Consider the following 21,584-nt stretch of genomic DNA (forward strand, 5'->3'; position numbering starts at 1 on the left):
TCTATCTATCTATCTATCTATCTATCTATCTATCTATCTATTATATAGTGCCTTTTCTATCTATCTATCTATCTATCTATCTATCTATCTATCTATCTATCTATCTATCTATCTATCTATCTATCTATCTATCTATCTATCTATCTATTATATAGTGCCTTTTCTATCTATCTATCTATCTATCTATCTATCTATCTATCTATCTATCTATCTATCTATCTATCTATCTATCTATCTATCTATCTATCTATCTATCTATCTATCTATCTATCTATTATATTGTGCCTTTTCTATCTATCTATCTATCTATCTATCTATCTATCTATCTATCTATCTATCTATCTATCTATCTATCTATCTATCTATTATATAGTGCCTTTTCTATCTATCTATCTATCTCTCTCTCTCTCTCTCTCTCTCTCTCTCTCTCTCTCTCTCCGTCTTTTGATTAAACTGAAAAGGCTCAGCTCTTTTAATCTTTTCATCCCCTGTACCCTTGGAATCAGTCTTGTTGCTCTTCTCTGTACCTTTTCTAGCATTGCTGTATCCTTTTTGTAGCCTGGAGACCCAAACTGCACACAGGACTCCAGATGAGGCCTCACCAGTGTGTTATAAAGCTTGAGCAGAACCTCCTGTGACTTGTACTCCACACATCAAGGCGCTATATAACCTGACATTATGTTAGTCTTCTTATTGGCTTCTGAACACAGTCTGGCAGTTGATAGTGTTGAGTCCACTAGGACTTCTGAGTCCTTCTAAGAAGGTGGACTCTCAATTTTCAGACCGCCCATTGTGTATTCAAACCTCACGTTTTTACTTCCAACTTGTAACACTTCACATTTACTAACGTTAAATCGCAGGTGCCACAAATCTGCCCTACTGTCCAAGACCCTCTATAATGACTACTCAATGAATTCCAGAATATCTGCCAATCCACCTAACTCGATACCATCTGCAAACTTAACCAGTTTGTCACTTACATTGCTTTCCAGATCATTTACGTACTGTATATTAAATAGAGTGGCAGCCCTGGCACTGACCCCTGCTGGACACCACTCTTAATATCAGCCAATTCTGAAAAGGTTTCTCGCAGCATCATCCTCGATGTCCTGTATATGAGTCAATTCTGCACATATCTGCACACCGCACCCTGAACTTCCACTTCTTTTAGTTTGATGCCCACCATCTCACGTGGCACCTTGTCAAATGCATTCTGACAATATGATTTAAATCACACCAGCAAAAAATGAAATCTAAGCAAGTGAAAAGTTTTTATATCAAGCCATTAAATCTTGGGTTTCCTTATTGTAAGACTTATTGACTTATCATGAAGTTCTTTTTAATATTCTTTAGCTTGTTTTTAAAAAAATCTTGTCAAGTAAGTTTTCCTAACCCTGTTGGCAGATTTTATTTGTTAAATAAAAGCAAGATAATTCCTGTTTCGTGATTTTTTTTTTTTTTCCCCCTAGTTTTTGTTTATGCATTTTTACAGTGCATGTTAAGCTGTACAGTATATGATTAAAAAAAATCGCTGTCTTCTCCTCCTTACAGAACCCACTAGTGCGCAGTGCCAAGGCACAGAATGGCTTGTTGCTCCCAGCTGCTGAAGATAAGCTGACCAACAGTCAGACATCACTGTATGAAATGTTGCAGGAAAAGGGGAAGTGGTTTGGGGTCAATATTGACCAATCGGCTCTACTTCCACTACAGTGTCAAAAAATACGTGAAAGGACTGATGCCCATTTTGTGGATGTCATTAAAGAGGACAGGTGGTGTATATAAACTTTTCTTTACTATGCTCACTATATTTAAACTGATGAAAGTGCAATTATGAAAATGAGGTTCCTTTTCTTTTTTTAGTTTAACATATGATGTTATTCACATTTCCTGAACTGCAGTGCATTTTTTCAAAACTGTAAACACAAAACTATAAAAATCTACAAACCAGTTTTCCTGTGCTGCTTCAGTAATTCCGCAGGTAATTTGACAATTTTCAGGCTGCTCTGTCATTTACCTCATTCATCAGATGTGCATAATTTAATATCAGGATCAAGTGGGTAAAAGGCCTGTCCTGAAAGGAACAGTCACTTGTGGGCAGGGGAGAATCGATTAAGGGGCACACATGCATACACAATCACAACTCTGTCTGTTTAGGGTTTCAAGGTAGCCTGTGCGTTATTGAGATGTGGAAGGGAAGCAGAGCCATTGGAGCAAAACCAACATAAGCAAAAAGAGAAAGGACAAACGCTACCAAGATTTGAGCCCAGCCTGGTGGAGCTGTGACCCTGAAACCTTAGTGTTTTGCACTCTGATTTTTCTAAATCATGTAAAAGGGTAAGTGTAAAAACAGTTACAAATGATAGGATTATGAAGACGTTTTTCAGATGAGTTTGCCAGTCAACCAGAAAGTGAAAATGAAATCTACACACGATAAAAAAACAAAAACGCTACTACTCGGCTTGAGTCAGGCCAGAGATGATTGTCTACGTCAAATCATGAGTTTTATTTGACCAGGCAATGGGAGGAAATAATTAAGAGGTTATTCTTAACCAGCTCGAGTACAGTCAGATATCTCAAAATGCTGCCTTACATTGACTTTTCTTAGTGAGTTAAAAGTTTTCTTATCTACCTAATGTTAGATAACTTACAGAGATGGATTAACTTGCAAGGCTTAATTTATGTTAATTGCTGCAGAACATCTGTAGGTTGTAACCTATTTGGTGTTCCCTGAAGAAGGCCCTTCTGTCTATCTTCATATATATATATATATATATATATATATATATATATATATATATCCATCCATTTTCCAACCCGCTGAATCCGAACACAGGGTCACGGGGGTCTGCTGGAGCCAGTCCCAGCCAACACAGGGCACAAGGCAGGATCCTGGGCAGGGTGCCAACCCACCGCAGGACACACACACACAGACACACACCAAGCACACACTAGGGCCAATTTAGAATCGCCAATCCACCTAACCTGCATGTCTTTGGACTGTGGGAGGAAACCCATGCAGACACAGTGAGAACATGCAAACTCCACGCAGGGAGGACCTGGGAAGTGAACCCGGGTCTCCTAACTGCGAGGCAGCAGCGCTACCACTGTGCCACCGTGCCGCCCTATATATATATATATATATATATATATATATATATATATAATATATATATATATATATATATATATATATATATACTGTAATATATATATATATACTGTAATATATATATATATATATATATATATATATATATAATATATATATATATATATATAATATATATATATATATAATATATAATTGTGATGGACAGCCAGCAACTTATCCCGGCCGACACACCCAGGACGCTAGATGGAGTCTTACCTGCAGCCTAGAGCTGCCGTGGATTCTTGCAGGGCACCATAGGAGTTGAAGTTTGGCTTCACAACCCTGCTGGGTACTGTGGGTGCCACCGTGTGACGCTGCAGGGAGACGAGGGGATTTTTGTTTCCCGTATAACCGGGCTGAAGAAAAATATAAGTCTCCATCTGACCCAGAAGTGCTAGTGAATCACATGGACAGAAGGGACAGGAGCACTTCCGGGTCAAGAACTATATAAAGGACTGGTGGAGACACAGCAAGCGAGCCGGAGTTGGGAGGGAGTGTGACGGAGCTGCTGGGAGGAGAGGAGGAAAGAAATTGTAGTATTGATTATTGATTTATTGTGTATTGTGATGGTGGTGCTTTGAAGGCACATTATATTGAAGATAAATTAAAATACTTTCTAGTGCTTTTACCTGGTGTCTTTGACGTTTGTCTAGTGGGTTTGAGGAGTGATAGCGCCCTCTAGTGTCACTCTATATATATATATATATATATATATATATATATATATATATATATATATATATATATATATATATATAGTAGCAGTAGAGGCGTTTATCGACCTCTTGAATCCTCAGGTACCACTCCAAACACCAGGTAAAAGTACAATTATTATTTATTGTATTATAATAACTTGCACAAAGCACCCTCCACTCCCCACTACTCATATAATCAATAAACCAATCACAATACTCTCTCCTCCGCTCCCAGACACTTAGCCACCCTACCTCCCAGCTCAGCTCAGTGTCTGGGCTTTCCCAGAGTCCTTTTATACTCCCTGACCTGGAGGTGTTTCTGTCCAACAGTCCACAAGTCCTTATTACTTCTGGGTCAGGGTAAAAGTCCTTTTCTTCAACCTGGAAGTACATCATTTCTCCTGTTCATGTGACCAGGACGTACTTCCAGGTTATAGGGCACATACGAGTCCACGAGCCTCCCTACAGCGACTCCCAGTGGTCCCCAAGGTATCCAGCAGGGCTGTGCATAAAAACTACAAAGTCCATGAGGCCCTGCTGGAATTCGGGGCATGTCCATGCTGTCGGGAGAGCTCCTCCTGGCGGTGAGGGCTGGAAACTCTCGCCGGCCATCCATCACAATATATATATATATATATATATATATATATATATATAAAATATATTGCAGAGTTTACTGTCAAATAATGCAGAGAGTATGCAACACGTGTTTCGCCCTTATTTGGGATCATCAGGCGTACACTACTGCTCTACGGGACTCAGACTACAAATGCAATTTGTGTATATATATATATATATATATATATATATATATATATATATATATATATATATATATAAAATCCAATGTCTGTCTTAATGTTTGTCTGTCTGCTTTTCAAGAGATAAGTACTTAACAGATGTAGATCGGGTTTTTTTCTATAATTTGCTTGAACATTCCGGTTGTTTTTTGCAACTTCTGTCATCATGGTAAGTATCACAGTTCGCTTGCAAGAGCGATATATTCGCGCTAATCTGAGACAGAGGTTGGAGGCCCTTCTCACTCATGCGCCATGTACCCTGCCTCCACTTAGCTAGCGATACCTGTTTGTTCAGCAGACATTATCATCTACAGATTGTTAAGGAGTAACATTTGACGTTTTTGACAGAGAGATCAGAGCTACTTGTGTTTTAGAGATTGATTGCCGGAGAGATCACGGCCATGTGCTTTTCTCTCCACGCGGGGGACGTTGTCCGGTCAGGTATAGTGTCGACTTTTTGATTTTCGAGCGGACTTACCTTCTGCTTGGCCAGAATTAATTTTTTTTTTTTTTAATTGATTTTTAATGTTTGTCCTGTTTCACTACTACATGTGTGGAACCGCAGGGGGCAGTTGGTTTGTAATATTCTGAAATTTTGTTTTTTTTTCAGTTTTTGCTAACTTAAACTTTAAATTTAAACCTCTGTCAGTGTACTGCTTGCCTTTTCACCATTTTAGGTCATTGCTTGCATTTCAACGGATTAAATTTGTAGAAAAACTGAGGTGTTCTAAAACTTTTGACCAGTAGTGAATATCTGTGCAGTGTGCCATTAGCCAGGGGCAGCTATTAGACAAAACGAGCCATAAAGGTGCTCTCCCCCTTCTTGTGTCAGAAATAATAATAACAAAAGATTTATTACTATTTACAAGGTGTTTCTATCAAGAAACAAATGTGCAAAATGTGTGCGCAGACAGAACAGAAACAAATTCCGGTTATAGGATTGGTTCCTTTGTTAGCTTCAGTTAATTTAGTGATTATCTCACTAATTTCATTATAAAGAGCACATGAATGATAATGCTCAAGCTCATTCCTAAAATGTTTCTGCCTTAGCCTGTCGTGCACAACATGGTTATCCTGAACACTGTTTTCTTAAAGGGCATACATTTAATAATACATTTTATTTAATTGTAGGCGCCATTCTAAACACTCAAGGACACTGAACAATAGATAAAACACAGAATATAAACAAAAATAAAATACAAAAGTTAAAATCAGACAGAGCAATTGCAATCAAAGAGAAAAAGAAGTCTTAAACAAATGAGTTTTAAGTTTAGATTGGAAAAGTGAAAATGATTCAATATTTCTAAGCTCAGATGGCAGTGAGTTCCAGAGCTGGGGAGTCGAGTGACTGAATGGTAAGACGGATGAAGGGGACAGTCAAGTGGATGGAGGAAGAGGATCTAAGGGTACGGGAGGGAATGGCAACATGGAGGAGGGGTCAGACAGATGTGGAGGGGCGAGGTTGTGGAGAGCCTTAAAAGTTAGTAGGAGAATTTTGAATTGCATTCGGAACTGAACTGGAAGCCAATGAAGCTGCTGCAAAACAGGAGTGATGTGGTGAATAGAGGGGGTTCTAGTAATGATGCGGGCAGCTGAATTCTGGACCAGTTGAAGCTTATAAAGAGATTTGCGTGAAAGACCAAAGAAAATGGAATTGCAATACCGGTAATCCAGATGAGAAGTGACAAGGCTATGAACAAGGATAGCAGTGGTGTGGGGTGAATACGATTAATGTGACGCAAGTGAAAATATGCAAACCGGGAGATGTTATTGACGTGGGACTGAAAGGATAAAGTACTGTCAAGGATGACACCCAGACTCTTAACCCGTGGGGAAGGGGAGACAGAGGAATTATCAATAACAAATGAAAAAACGATCAGTTTTGGATAATGTTGATTTTGTACCAATGAGGAGAACCTCAGTTTTGTCACTATTTAATTTAAGAAAATTTGAAGAACACCAGGATTTGATTTCTGCTATGCAATCAATAAGTGAGGAGGGTGGAAAGGAAGCAGTAGATTTGCTAGTGAGATAGAGCTGGGGGGTCATCAGCATAACATTGGAAGCTAATGTTATATTTACGAAAGATATTACCAAGGGGAAGGAGGTAAATAATGAAAAGGTGGGGCCCCAGGACAGAGCCCACCTGAAGTAACAGCTGTGAGTTGGGATGTGAAAGTTTTAAGCTGAACAAACTGAGTGCGGCCTGAGAGGTAGGATCTGAACCACTCTAGCGGAGTGTGGGTAATGCCAGTCGAAGATAATCTATTGAGAAGAGTCGTGTGACAAATAGTGTCAAAGGCTGCACTCTGATCAAGGAGGATGAGAATCTATATATATAATTCACTAAGCCGCCGACAAGTAGCCAACCATGGAAAGCATGCAAGACAGCCACGCCCACCAACTCTAAGACCATTGGATATGACGACAACTCGCAGAGCCACGCCCACCAACTCGGACGCAGCAACTCACAACACCGGGCGTCATTCACGTTCATCTCTGCTAGACTCCACATGCACCTCTGAGCGACGTTGACTTTTCATTAGTCAACCTCAGTGGAACCTCGGTTCACACAGAGGCAGCGCGAGAGACGCGCACACACACAGGCAGTGCCAGAGAGAGAGAGAGAGCTGGACTCATAAGGTAGGAAGGCAGTTAAAGAATGCACTGGGCTTGATTTTGTTTTCACTTCTGTTTACAGTGATCGGTTCGTAGCCTGCATTGTTGCAATGTTACTTTTCTTGGTGGTTTATTAAATTACGGATTTTTCAAATGTTCATTTTTTTCCCTGTGCTTAAAACTCATTAAAAAAAAAAAGTGTTTTTAGCCAGCGGTTGGTAGCGCTATAGCATGAACTATTGCAGTGTTAGTGTTCTCTGTTGTTCAAGGTTTTCTCAGTGTTATTCAGTGTTTTTACATTTAGTTTACTATTACGCTGTGCATTCTATGGTTTAATTAACTATATTTGTGCTTAAAAACTTAAAATAAATATTTACATACAGTTCGTACAGTCTGGAACTGATTAATTGTATTGACATACAATCCTATGGGAGAAATTGCTTCGGTTCACTACCAAATTGGTTTACGACCAGAGTTTTGGAACGAATTATGGTCGTGAACCACTATTCTTTTCGGTTATGACGCACAACCGCGTCCACCATCACAAACTGTTTTACATGCCATGGTCTTATTTTTTATTTTTTATTTTATTTGTTCTTTATTTCGCCTTATACTATTTCTTGTATAATTTCGCTGTATGCGGCGTGTAAAACAGTTTGTTTGTCGCGGATGTGAATCGCTGTATGCACCGTGTAAAACACTTTCCGAGGGGTATCCCATGGTCTTAGAGTTGGTGGGCGGGTCTCTGTCAGTTGCTCTTGCGACCGGGCACATGACCAGGCAGTGTGTATGCTTCGAGTGCGAGGGTGGACGCGACAGGACCATCTAAGAAAAATCATGTCGCGGATGTGAATCGCTGTATGCAGCGTGTAGAACCATTTGCGAGGGGTATCCCATGGTCTTACAGTTGATGGGCGGGTCTCTGTTAGTTGCTCTTGCGAGCGGGCACATGACCAGGCAGTGTGTATGCTTCGAGAGCGAGGGTGGACGCGACAGCACCATCTAAGAAGAATCATATTTGTCGCGGATGTGAATCGCTGTATGCAGTGTGCAAAAAAATGTGTTTGTCGCGGATGTGAATCGCTGTATGCAGCGTGTAAAACAGTTTGCGAGGGGTATTCCATGGTCTTAGCAGTGTCTATACTTCGATGTGAATTGCTGTATGCAGCGTGTAAAACGCTGTATTGTATGTTGCCCTCTCCAGAGTTACATCTTTTCATTCACCTACAGTCATATCCTCAAAACCAACCCCATTTGGACAACTGTGTCTTTCAGGAAGTGTTCACCCATCAATACATAATTATGCGGCGTATGCTACGCCGTGGGTTGGCTAGTAGGAATTAAACTAGAATCAACGGCCATAAGGAGGTCATTAGTCATTTTTATAAGTTTTTGTTAAGCTTCCTAATGCAGAATAAGATGGAAACTCTGCACTCAAAATGTTTCAAAAGTAGTGGCAGCAGATAAAGTCTTCTGATAATAACCTTCCATGAATTCATTCTTCATGCAAATCAGACAGGGCTTTGGCCTTGTTGCCAAAATATACACAATGTAGATTGCAAATCTTAAAACCAGTTTTGGCAGCAAAAACTGACTGAAGAAAATCTAAAGTAATGAAGATGAGCTAACATTCTGTTCTTTCTCTTCTTTTTTCTTTTCTTCACAGCCTGATGAAAAAGTACTTCCTAAAGCCACCCATAAACAAGCTGAGCCTAAACTTCCTAAAAGAAGACCTTGAAAAAATGTATCGACTCAGCTATCAGAAGGAGGTAACGCTTCACCACGATCACTTTCTGTGCTGCATGCTTGTCTTTAGAACTTGTTAACACATTTAGATTATGTACAGTTTGATACTCAACAACGTTTTCTTTTGTTGTTCTTACATCAGAGGTGTATAGCTACATTCGTGATTTATTTCATGTAAGCAATGCTAACACAGAAGCCGTCTATGGAAGAGTTACAGTAATGCTGTTGTGTTGGTCATTTGCTTTTATTTTACTGCAGTTAGAAGATTTGTTCATTATTTGTATTACTGTTGGTATCGTTATTGTGCTGGTTATTTGTTTTATAAAAAATGGAATAGTAGACATTAGTTGTTATAGCTGTGTTTGTGTTGTAGCACCCCCTCACAGCGCTTTACGACTACAGCGGTGTTTTGGATTTTTTTTTTTTTTTTTAGTTTTTGCATATATTTTAGGCAGTTGGAGTGCGCGGGCAAAGTCAAGCTGTTTGTTTCTGTAGATGATTTTGAAAAACTAATTCATGCATGTGTCTCTTCTCAGCTTGACTACAACAACTCATTATACACTGGAGTTAATCAGTCATCCCTTGGTTGTCTTCAGCTCGTCCAGAACGCTGCTGCCAGGCTTGTAATGGGCACACGAAATCAGAATCGCATCACACCACTCTTAGCTTCTCTTCACTGGCTTCCTGTTCACTACAGGATTGAGTTTGAGATTTTACTGTTTGTTTTTAAGGCCCCCTTTTATCTTACTGACCTCTTGCAACCTTATTCTCCTCCACGGTCACTGAGGTCTTCTGACCACAAGTTTATTGGATGTGCTGAGATCTAGACTTAACCTTAACCCGGGGACTGTGCTTTTGCAGTAGCTGCCTCTAAGCTTCGGAACAGTCTCCCTTTTTATATTAGGTCAGCACCAACTTTAGTCACTTTTAAGTCCTGTCTGAAAGCCTATCTTTTTGACTTAGCGTTCTAAACTTAAATATGAGCATTTATTTTTTGTGTATTTATTTACTATACATACAGTTAGGTTCATAAATATTTGGACAGAGACAACTTTTTTCTAATTTTGGTTCTGTACATTACCACAGTGAATTTTAAATTAAACAACTCCGATGCAGTTGAAGTGCAGACTTTCAGCTTTAATTCAGTGGGGTGAACAAAATGATTGCATAAAAATGTGAGGCAACTAAAGCATTTTTTGAACACGATCCCTTCATTTCAGGGGCTCAAAACTAATTGGACAATTGACTCAAAGGCTATTTCATGGGCAGGTGTGGTCAAGTCCGTCGTTATGTCATTATCAATTAAGCAGATAAAAGGCCTGGAGTTGATTTGAGGTGTGGTGCTTGCATGTGGAAGATTTTGCTATGAACAGACAACATGCGGTCAAAGGAGCTCTCCATGCAGGTGAAAGAAGCCATCCTTAAGCTGCGAAAACAGAAAAAACCCATCCGAGAAATTGCTACAATATTACGAGTGGCAAAATCTACAGTTTGGTACATCCTGAGAAAGAAAGCAAGCACTGGTGAACTCAGCAATGCAAAAAGACGTGGACGTCCACGGAAGACAACAGTGGTGGATGATCGCAGAATCATTTCCATGGTGAAGAGAAACCCCTTCACAACAGCCAACCAAGTGAACAACACTCTCCAGGGGGTAGGTGTATCGATATCCAAGTCTACCATAAAGAGAAGACGGCATGAAAGTAAATACAGAGGGTGCACTGCAAGGTGCAAGCCACTCATAAGCTTCAAGAATAGAAAGGCTAGATTGGACTTTGCTAAAGAACATCTAAAAAAGCCAGCACAGTTCTGGAAAAACATTCTTTGGACAGATGACACCAAGATCAACCTCTACCAGAATGATGGCAAGAAAAAAGTATGGAGAAGGCGTGGAACAGCTCATTATCCAAAGCATACCACATCATCTGTAAAACATGGTGGAGGCAGTGTGATGGCTTGTGCGTGCATGGCTGCCAGTGGCACTGGGACACTAGTGTTTATTGATGATGTGACACAGGACAGAAGCAGCCGAATGAATTCTGAGGTGTTCAGAGACATACTGTGTGCTCAAATCCAGCTAAATGACGTCACATTGCTTGGGTGGCGTTTCATGATACAGATGGACAATGACCCAAAACATACAGCCAAAGCAACCCAGGAATTTATTAAAGCAAAGAAGTGGAAAATTCTTGAATGGCCAAGTCAGTCACCTGATCTTAACCCAATTGAGCAGGCATTTCACTTGTTGAAGACTAAACTTCAGACAGAAAGGCCCACAAACAAGCAGCAACTGAAAGCCGCTGCAGTAAAGGCCTGGCAGAGCATTAAAAAGGAGGAAACCCAGCATCTGGTGATGTCCAGGAGTTCAGGACTTCAGGCTGTCATTGCCAGTAAAGGGTTTTCAACCAGGTATTAGAAATGAACATTTTATTTCCAGTTATTTAATTTGTCCAATTACTTTTGAGCCACTGAAATGAAGGGATTGTGTTCAAAAAATGCTTTAGTTGCCTCACATTTTTATGCAATCGTTTTGTTCACCCCACTGAATTAAAGCTGAAAGTCTAAACTTCAACTGCATCGGAGTTGTTTCATTTAAAATTCATTGTGGTAATGTACAGAACCAAAATTAGAAAAAAGTTGTCTCTGTCCAAATATTTATGGACCTAACAGTATATATATATATATATATATATATTGTAAGCCACAGGACACAGGTGCACTCAACACCCGTGTTTATTTACAGTTTGTGCACATGTTACCAACACTGCAGTGTACCAATATACAGTCCATTCCCTTCCTTGCCGCCAGTCCATCCGCCTCCACTCTTCCTCAGGCTTTGTCCACTCCTTCCTCCCGACTCTGGCTCCTCAATGGAGTGAGGCGGCTCCTCTTATTCAGGTCCCGGCAGTGTTCCAGGTGGTTCATCACTATTACCTGAAATCACTCCCAGGTGTGCTGGAGGTCTTCTACTGGGCTCTGCAGCTTCCCCTGGTGGCCCCCAAAGAACCCAACAGGGCTTCACCAAACTCCAGTTCCCGACATGCCCTGCGGGAATCCGTGGTGCCACAGCTGCCCAGGAGGGCTGCCCCCTAGTGTCCCAGGGGAGGTATTGCTTCATCAATGCCCTTTCCCCTGGTCCTTCCACCCTAGCTGTCCATCACAATATATATATATTGTAAGTTAGACGCTATATTGCACCCGACCCGACCCAGATTGACACGGAGGCCCGTGTAAAACCAATCACACTTTTAATTTTCTTCCCTTGTTGGGTGCACGTCTTCCCCGTGTCCCACAGGTAATACAAAGTCCCAAAGCACAGACACAAATAAATCACACACTTTTCTTCTCTCTCGGCACCACCACTCCTCCTCAGTAAGCTTTGTCCTTCTCCCACCCGACTCTGGCCGCTGAGTGGTGATTGCTGGCTCCTTTTATAGTTCACCCAGAAGTGCTCCAGGTGCTTGATCACCGAGTTCCGGCTGCACTTCCAGGTGTGATGAATATGCTTCTCACGCGGGCTCAGGAGTCCCAAACACAGCACCCCCTGGCGGTGCCTGCGGGACCCAACAGGGCTGCACCCAACTTCAATTCCCAGGGAGCCCTTCAGGAACCCGAGGCACTGCTCCACCCCTAATTGAAAGGAACAACTCTGGGCGTCTCTCTCCTAGGACCACGGTTTTCAAACCGTGGTATGCGTACCACTGGTGGTACTTCAAGTCATGCCAAGTGGTACTCGTGTAGTCCTTTATTTTCCATGTATCGATGTTGCTAGAATGCCAATATGTTGCATATAATCATATATAGTATAAGTATACTACTGTAAATGCATGGAAGACTCCAAGCCGGCTTTTATTAACGCGGGCACCCATTTCCTTAATTAGTTTAATATCACTTTAACGTCATAATTATAGTCATTATAGTGATTATAGTGACTTTTTCTTCTAAAATAACACGGGCGTAAATTAACGATTCATTGACAGTGGTACTTCAGTTTACTGGTCCTCGCGGAGTGGTACTTGTTCAAAAAAGTTTGAAAACCGTGGTCCTAGGAGGTCTCATTTTACCGACGTGCTCACATCGCTTGTGTATTAGCGGCTAAGTGAGTGTCTCTTTCTTCTGAGGCTTTGTTTTGTCAACATGATTGCCTCATGTGTTTATTAGTGGCAGGAGGAAAAGTAACAGGGATACCGTTTTTCCAATGTGCTCGTCTCGTTTGTGTATTAGCAGCTAAACGAGTTTCTCTCTTTTCTCGGTGGTTTTACTTTGGCGCCATTGTCGCTTTCTTTGAGCTTCATGCTGTAGCCTCATACTTCTGGCCTGGACAGACAGATGCACACACTTCCACGTGTAGACATTTATATTTAAGATAATTTTTAAACTTGCTCTATAAATAAAATTTGACTATTTGCAAGTTACAGTTTTTTTTTTTGCCCACTACTTTATACTTGTATTCATTAGCAATCTAAATATGATACAAACATCAATTATTTGAAGGATGTAAATTACCTGTAGTGTGTTCTTTATCTCTTTAGGATAAATATTCTCATTTATCCTTAAAACGGTTATTGAGAATTTAAAGTATTGAATTCAATAGTGGGTGGCGCAGTGGTAGCGCTGCTGCCTCGCAGTTAGGAGACCTGTGGTTCGCTTCCCGGGTCCTCCCTGAGTGGAGTTTGCATGTTCTCCCCGTGTCTTCATGGGTTTCCTCCCACAGTTCAAAGACATGCAGGTTAGGTGCATTGGCGATTCTAAATTGTCCCTAGTGTGTGCTTGGTGTGTGTGTGTGTGCGCCCTGTGGTGGGCTGGCACCCTGCCCGGGGCTTGTTTCCTGCCTTGCACCCTGTGTTGGCTGGGATTGGCTCCAGCAGACCCCCATGACCCTGTAGTTAGGATATAGCGTGTTGGATGATGGATGGATGGAATTCAATAGTCCACACGTCTAGAACAGCCATGAGTCACCCATAAACCCATTAGGTGTAACAATGGTTAACAACCTATAGACTCTTGTGCTTTTTTGCAGTGCATCTTTATAAGCCCATTTTAAAACATTTTTTATTCTGTTTGAATTTCTCTTCTGCGTTTACATCGTGATATTTCTCATTTAAAAACACAGACATGAATGTTGGCTACAAACGCATGTCAAGCATGGAGGACACTTCCTCTTCATGTTTCCACCAATGTAGGTGAACAGCAAACGTCATATGCGTTTTCAGTCATTCAAGTGTGGGCACCCCTGCAGATTTTATTTTTTTCTCCAGCCATCTGGAATTTTTTTTTCTTTTGTTTTTCTGTCCTCCCTGGCCATCGGACCTTACTTTTATTCTGTGTTAATTAGTGTTCCGTAATTTTAATTATTTATTGTGTCTTTTTTCTCTTTCATCATCATGTAAAGCACTTTGGGCTACATTGTTTGTATGAAAATGTGCTATATAAATAATATATATTATTATATCTCTTATATATATTCCTCTTCTGGTTCGTCCTGCTTCCTCTTCAAAAGCGGTCCCACCCACACGCAGCCGACACGGCATTTCTCGATTCCTATTCCTGCTCTTCCAAACCCTTCTCCATGCTGCCTGACGCCTCCCATACACCCCCATGCCGCTTTTCTCGATTCCTATTCCTCCTTCGGACTACCGCGTTCCCCGCTCCTCTCTCATGACCCCATTGGTGTCACATCACCACCCTATATTTAGCCTGACCGCGTGACCTTTCACTTCAGCCATGTGTGCGCCTGGGAGTCTTTTCCGTAGCCTGCTACAGGAAGGTACTCTGTCGACCATTGGCATTGGTTTCGCTCCTTCCTATTTTCGTTACACTGCGACGGTTGTTTCCTAAGCCTTTGTTATAAAATGAACGACAGTATCCCTAATTTCTGCCAAATAACTGCCTGTTATCTTCCGCGGTTCTCGAGCCCTCACCGTTGCCTCTTCCATCAACAAACACAGGCTGTGGAACGAAATGAAAGTCCTAAAACTCACAAAAAATATGAGAGCTCTCGAAAGTGAAACTCAATTTGTTCAATGGCTTCTTCAAGTTCAGGAAGGTAAAACTAGAGACACGGCAGAACTACCTGCTCAGTGTTTACCACAACAACAAGACCCAGTTGCTCATCTTTATGGTGATATTAATTTCTCGACTGTGACTCCCCAAGAACTTGCTACAAGACCAATACTGAGCGTCACAAATGACGATTCTCTACATATTAACAACAAAGTTTTTGATCTTCTACACGGTGAAAAAGTGACCTTCAAGAGTGTAGATACAGTAGTCAGTGACGATCCTAATGATCAACAAACGTACCCACAGGAGTTTTTACACACCCTCACACCAACTGGCATGCCTCCCCATATCCTTCATCTGAAGGTAGGAGCTGTAGTTATGCTCCTCCGAATTATTATGCCATCAAAAGGTCTTTGCAACGGAACAAGACTTATTGTTACCCAAATACATACAAATATTATTGGGTGCAAACTGATTGCTATCCAAAATTCTGAAACAATCTTCATTCCCAGAATCTCGCTACTTCCTTCTGACACCAATCTCCCTTTTAAATTTAAACGCACACAATTCCCACTCAGACTCGCCTGCTCAATGACTATCAACAAGTCCCAAGGACAAACGTTTGCAAAGATTTGTGTTAATCTGCAACAACCAGTCTTCAGCCACGGTCAGTTGTATGTGGCTTTTCCTAGGGTTAGATCTTTCGACTCATTATCTGTCGTCTCCACCAAAACACGTATTCACAACTGCGTCTTTCAAGAAGTTTTTATTTCTTCTTGATTTTTGAATTCCTTTCTCACCATTTTCCATTCCTATTCTTACACCGCCATATAGTGCGGCGGGCGTCGGCTAGTATTATTATATTTACATAAAAATATGAACACATTTCACCAATCCTTCGGTCACTTCACTGGCTCCCTAGCCATCTCCGCATCGAATACAAACTCTGTTAGTTTACTCACCAGTGTATCCATGGAAATGCTCCACAATATCTTAAAGAACTCCTTATATTACAATCCACTGCAAGAAACCTCCGTTTTACAAACACCCACCGCCTTCACCCCCCTGTGACCAAACTTCATACAATGGGAGACCGAGCCTTTACAGCCACTGCTCCTCGGCTCTCGAATGCCCTACCAGAGAGCCTGAGAACACAGCAGATTGTGGGCTGTTTTTAAAAAACAGCTAAAGACTTTTCTATTTAGGAAAGCTTATTAACAAGAATGCTACAATTATTGTTGTTTTATCTCTGTTTTTATCTTGCTTTGCCTTTGTTAAAACTTTTTATGTAGCACTTTGAGATTTACTGCTAATGTCAAATGCCCTATAAATAAAATGCATTATTATTATTACCGTTTTTACTTGTGTACCATGCGCCCTCGTGTAAGACGCGCACTCTACTTTTTATAAAGAAAATCGCGTAATCGTAATCGCTACTATCCATGCTGAATGATGACGCCAAACTGATTCAAAAACAAGAGAGAGAGCGAGCGAGAGAGAGGGAGCTAGCGAGAGAGTGAGAGAGGGAGCAAGAGAGAGAGAGAGAGCGAGCGAGCTAGAGAGCGAGAGGGAGTGAGAGAGAGCGAGAGAGAGAGTGAGAGCGAGAGGGAGCTAGAGAGAGAGAGAGAGAGCACGAGTGAGCTAGAGAGAGAGAGTGAGCGAGCTAGAGAGAGAGAGAGAGAGAGCGAGCGAGCTAGACAGAGAGAGCGAGCGCGAGCAAGCTAGAGAGAGAGAGCACGAGCGAGCTAGAGAGAGAGTGAGCGAGAGAGAGAGCGCGCGATTGAGCTAGAGAGAGAGAGAGCGCGCGAGCGCGAGCGAGCTAGAGAGAGAGAGAGAGAGAGCGCGAGTGAGCTAGAGAGAGAGAGAGAGCGCGAGCAGAAGAAGTAAGTAAACATTATTTACATTTCCTCGTGTATGACGCACACCTGATTTTCTAATGCTAATTTTCGGGAAAAAATGTGCGCGTGGTACATGCGTAAATACGGTATTATATAAATAAATGTTGTTGGCAGAGATGCTTTTTTCAATGATTCGGAAATGCCAGTATGGAGGGAGATCAATTTTGTTTAAAAACTGTGGTTTTTAATGAAAATATAGTAGTGTTGACATCGTTTTATTCCCAGTCTAGTTAAGGTTTATTTCATGTATTTATTTATTTTTTTATCTTTCCATTGCAGCATGGATGTCGCTGAGGTTGTCTTAGAGCTCGATAAGCTCCAGTTTTACACAGCAGCGCCAGCTCTCTGCTGTCTTAGTTCGTTTCATCTGTGAAGCCTTACCTTGGCTAGTGTAGTACGTACTTCAGCTTTAAAGTATCTGCCGTGTAATGTGGTGTTTGGACCACTGTGTTGACCAACCAGGCTGTACCTTCAGCTTTATCTAAAAGTAAAGTCAGTGCCAAGTCAGTTCTTGCTGCATTAAAGTCTCCATGACATGGAGTGTTGCCTCCGTTCTGCTGGGCTGGAGTGCCGATAACAGGTTGGACGTCTGAAAATGTGTCTTAGCATTTCTTCAGAATGTGATTAACTTTTATTTATCTTTTATCTTACAAAAAATGTGATTTTTCAAAAATGATATTTAAACATAGCCAGATAATCTAATGTTTGCATGATTAATTAAACACAAATTCTTTGAATCTTTATGATTTTTATTTTTTACCAGGTTGAACTGATTGCTCCTGTGAAGACATTTGCCAGCTCAACTTTTAGCTCCTTCCTAGATGTGTTGCTTTCATCTGCAGTGCTCTTGTTCATTACCCTCAGCTGTTTCTTGAAACCGTTGGTCTTGGGGACGAGTCCTCCTCCTGCTGCCATCGCGGTCAGCGTCCTTGCCATACTGTTGGAAGGAGTATCACTGGTCCTGTCTGTGCGGTGAGATGCTGCTTAGTTTTCTGTACACTGTCACACTATAAGCAGTAAGCGCCGGGTTGCTTTTTAACGTTGTAACCAATTCAAAAAGTGGAACTTATTTCAGGAAAGTTAATCTTTTCAACAGTTTCTCACTAAATTCACGGCACTGAAATTCAGATACACACAAGCCAGTCTCTCCTACTTGTTGAAGATAGTGATGTATTTTACATTTCCATCCATCCATCCATTTTCAAACCCGCTGAATCTGAACACAGGGTCACGGGGGTCTGCTGGAGCCAATCCCAGCCAACACAGGGCACAAGGCAGGAACCAATCCCGGGCAGAGTGCCAGCCCACCGCGGATTTTTACATTTCTGATTAGTCAAAACACGTTAATTTATAAAATACCACATATTGCAGAAATGACCAATGAGAGAGTGATAAACGGACCACCCAGCATTAGTCTGAAAGGTGGTCCGTTAGAAGAGTAGACAAAGGACACAAAGACAGACAAGAAATAGAACCATAAAGAGAAGGTAAAGTATTAAAGAGTGAAGTGCAGATTAAAACTCCACAGTTTGTTGTTCCCTTACCTAGCATGCATTTTTAAATTGTGCCATAAAGCTGCTGTGGCTTTCTAAATTAATGTAGAATTTTCTTTAGAAAAGTTGCTGGTCACCAGATGATGGTTTGCATTTTCTTTGCACTTCTGCATGGGTTTAAATGTGAATTTGTTTTTATGTTTTTCTCATTCCTTTTCTCGAAGCAGGATTAATATTGTCATCCTGCACTTTAACGCACGTCAATTTACAATCTGAAGTCAAATAATATTTTTCCCATATCTAGCAACGTTTGTTTTGGTTCAGTTCTCCAACTGTACTGAGCTTTCACTTGGATATCAGAAGAAACTGCCTAGTTTGGCGGTGGCCCTGAATGAACAACGTTCAGCTCTTGAAAGAAGCCATGGAGAGAGAACCTCAATGGAGTTAAACATCCCCATATACAGTTGTGCTTGAAAGTTTGTGAACCCTTTAGAATTTTCTATATTTCTCCATAAATATGACCTAAAACATCATCAGATTTTCACTCAAGTCCTAAAAGTAGATAAAGAGAAGCCAGTTAAACAAATGAGACAAAAATATTATACTTGGTCATTTATTTATCAAGGAAAATCATTGAATATTACATATTTGTGACTGGCAAAAGTATGTGAACCTTTGCTTTCAGTATCTGGTGTGACCCCCCCTTTGCAGCAATAACTCCAACTAAACGTTTCCGGTAACTGTTGATCAGTCCTGCACACCAGCTTGGAGGAATTTGAGCCCATTCCTCCGTACAGAACAGCTTCAACTCTGGGATGTTGGTGGGTTTCCTCACATTAACTGATCGCTTCAGGTCCTTCCACAACATTTCGATTGGATTAAGGTCAGGACTTTGACTTGGCCATTCCAAAACATTAACTTTATTCTTCTTTAACCATTCTTTGGTAGAACGACTTGTGTGCTTAGGGTCGTTGTCTTGCTGCATGACCCACCTTCTCGTCAGATTCAGTTCATGGACAGATGTCCTGACATTTTCCTTTAGAAATCTCTGACATAATTCAGAATTCATTGTTCCATCAATGAAGGCAAGCCGTCCTGACCCAGATGCAGCAAAACAGGCCCAAACCATGATACTACCACCACCATGTTTCACAGATGGGATAAGGTTCTTATGCTGGAATGCAGTGTTTTCCTTTCTCCAAACATAACACTTTTCATTTAAACCAAAAAGTTCTATTTTGGTCTCATCCATCCACAAAACATTCTTCCAGTAGCCTTCTGGTTTGTCCACGTGATCTTTAGCAAACTGCAAACGAGCAGCAATGTTTTTTTTGGAGAGCAGTGGCTTTCTCCATGCAACTGTGCCATGCACACCATTGTTGTTCAGTGTTCTTCTAATGGTGGACTCATGAACATGAACATTAGCCAATGAGAGAGAGGCCTTCAGTTGCTTAGAAGTTACCCTGGGGTCCTTTGTGACCTCGCCGACTATTACATGCTTTGCTCTTGGAGTGATCTTTGTGGGTCGACCACTCCTGGGGAGGGTAACAATGGTCTTGAATTTCCTCCATTGGTACACAATCTGTCTGACTGTGGATTGGTGGAGTCCAAACTCTTTAGAGATGGTTTTGTAACCTTTTCCAGCCTGATGAGCATCAACAACTCTTTTTTTGAGGTCCTCAGAAATCTCCTTTGTTCGTGCCATGATACACTTCCACAAACATGTGTTGTGTAGAACAGACTTTGATAGATCCCTGTTCTTTAAATAACACAGGGTGCCCACTCACATCTGATTGTCATCCCATTGACTGAAAACACCTGACTCTAAGTTCACCTTCAAACTAACTGCTAATCCTAGAGGTTCACATACTTTTGTCACTCACAAATATGTAATATTCGATCATTTTCCTTAATAAATAAATGACCAAGTATACTATTTTTGTCTCATTTGTTTAACTGGTTTCTCTTTATCTACTTTTAGGACTTGAGTGAAAATCTGATGATGTTTTAGGTCATATTTATGGAGAAATATAGAAAATTCTAAAGGATTCACAAACTTTCAAGCACAACTGGTACTCTTGGAGATGGCTAACTTTACATTCGTTGTCAAAAAGCCAACTGAATCATACCAAAGAATGCAGTATTCATCCGATATGAATGTACCCTTATATTTAAGAAGTGTGCAGAAGTTTCTCTTCTGTATCATCTCATAACATATTTAGATTACAATTATTGAAACAAAACTATAAACAAGGACGATGCTGGTACATGTGTTTGTTACTTTGTAATAATTATGCTTGAAATTCAGCCGCTTTTATTTTCTAAACTCTAGGATAGAGCTCCCTCTGCTGGCCGCAGGAGTCTCTGCATCCCAGAGGCCTTCGTTCTCTTAGAAGAGACGCATCTCTTATGCTTCCTGCCTTCTTAAATGGGCATTATAGTTAACTAGCACTTTGGCAGTTTTTCTCACCTCTTTTCAGTCCTGTGTGGCAAAACTCTTTCTCTGATAGACAAATTGGCCCTCCCCTCTTATTAGGTGAAACTCCCAAAGCAGACATATCTGTGCAGACACCCTGGAGCTCCAAGTAGGTGGAGTTTTCTCCAATGGCCAGTTCAAGTGAGTGGAGTTGACTCCAATGGGCACCAATAGAGTCTAGGTCTAGACCTCCAGAGCTCCGCCCTTTTTTATAATATATTTAAGATTAAGATTGTGGGAGGGTTAGAGGGTTCAAGTAATGCACAGTACTGTCAAGTAAGTTACCTCCCGCTAGTAGGAGCTCCAGTGTTAGAAGCTCTGGGCTGCGGAGATGCCAGATCCGAAAACTGTACTTACTGGCTTAGGTTGGGAGCATGCATGCACTGATAGAGCGTGTTACCGCACCCACCACATGACAAACCATCTCAGGATCCCAAATTAGGACCAAACTATGGTGTGCCCAAATATTTTAATTCACAGGCTACTATACAGTTTTCTTACTCACTGCCACTGAAAGGCATTCTGTCCCTGCAACTGTAGTTCTCTCTCTTTGAAAGTTTTGCCAGCCTTGTACCATCTACTGACTCTTGCCAGCCAGTATTAATCCACCTTAATAAAACAATACGTGTCTATGTGTCCATCTGGTTGCTATGTCTCTGTCATTCCAAAAGATGGTGCATCACAAACATTTTTAGTAAATAAA

At 41.1% G+C, this 21,584-nt stretch overlaps 1 protein-coding gene across 2 annotated transcripts in view; it reads left to right on the forward strand.

The window, feature by feature from the left end:
• adcy9 (adenylate cyclase 9) overlaps window positions 1-21,584 on the forward strand; it is a 117,038-nt gene that overhangs the window by 80,107 nt on the left and 15,347 nt on the right. For both annotated transcript variants that reach the window (XM_051933395.1, XM_051933394.1), the window contains 3 exons: window positions 1,552-1,769; window positions 8,932-9,034; window positions 17,676-17,884. In XM_051933395.1, coding sequence (XP_051789355.1) covers window positions 1,552-1,769; window positions 8,932-9,034; window positions 17,676-17,884 — 530 coding nt within the window. The remainder of the gene's footprint in view (window positions 1-1,551; window positions 1,770-8,931; window positions 9,035-17,675; window positions 17,885-21,584) is intronic.

Source organism: Erpetoichthys calabaricus, chromosome 11, assembly GCF_900747795.2.
Source record: "Erpetoichthys calabaricus chromosome 11, fErpCal1.3, whole genome shotgun sequence".
NCBI classification, from domain to species: domain Eukaryota; kingdom Metazoa; phylum Chordata; class Cladistia; order Polypteriformes; family Polypteridae; genus Erpetoichthys; species Erpetoichthys calabaricus.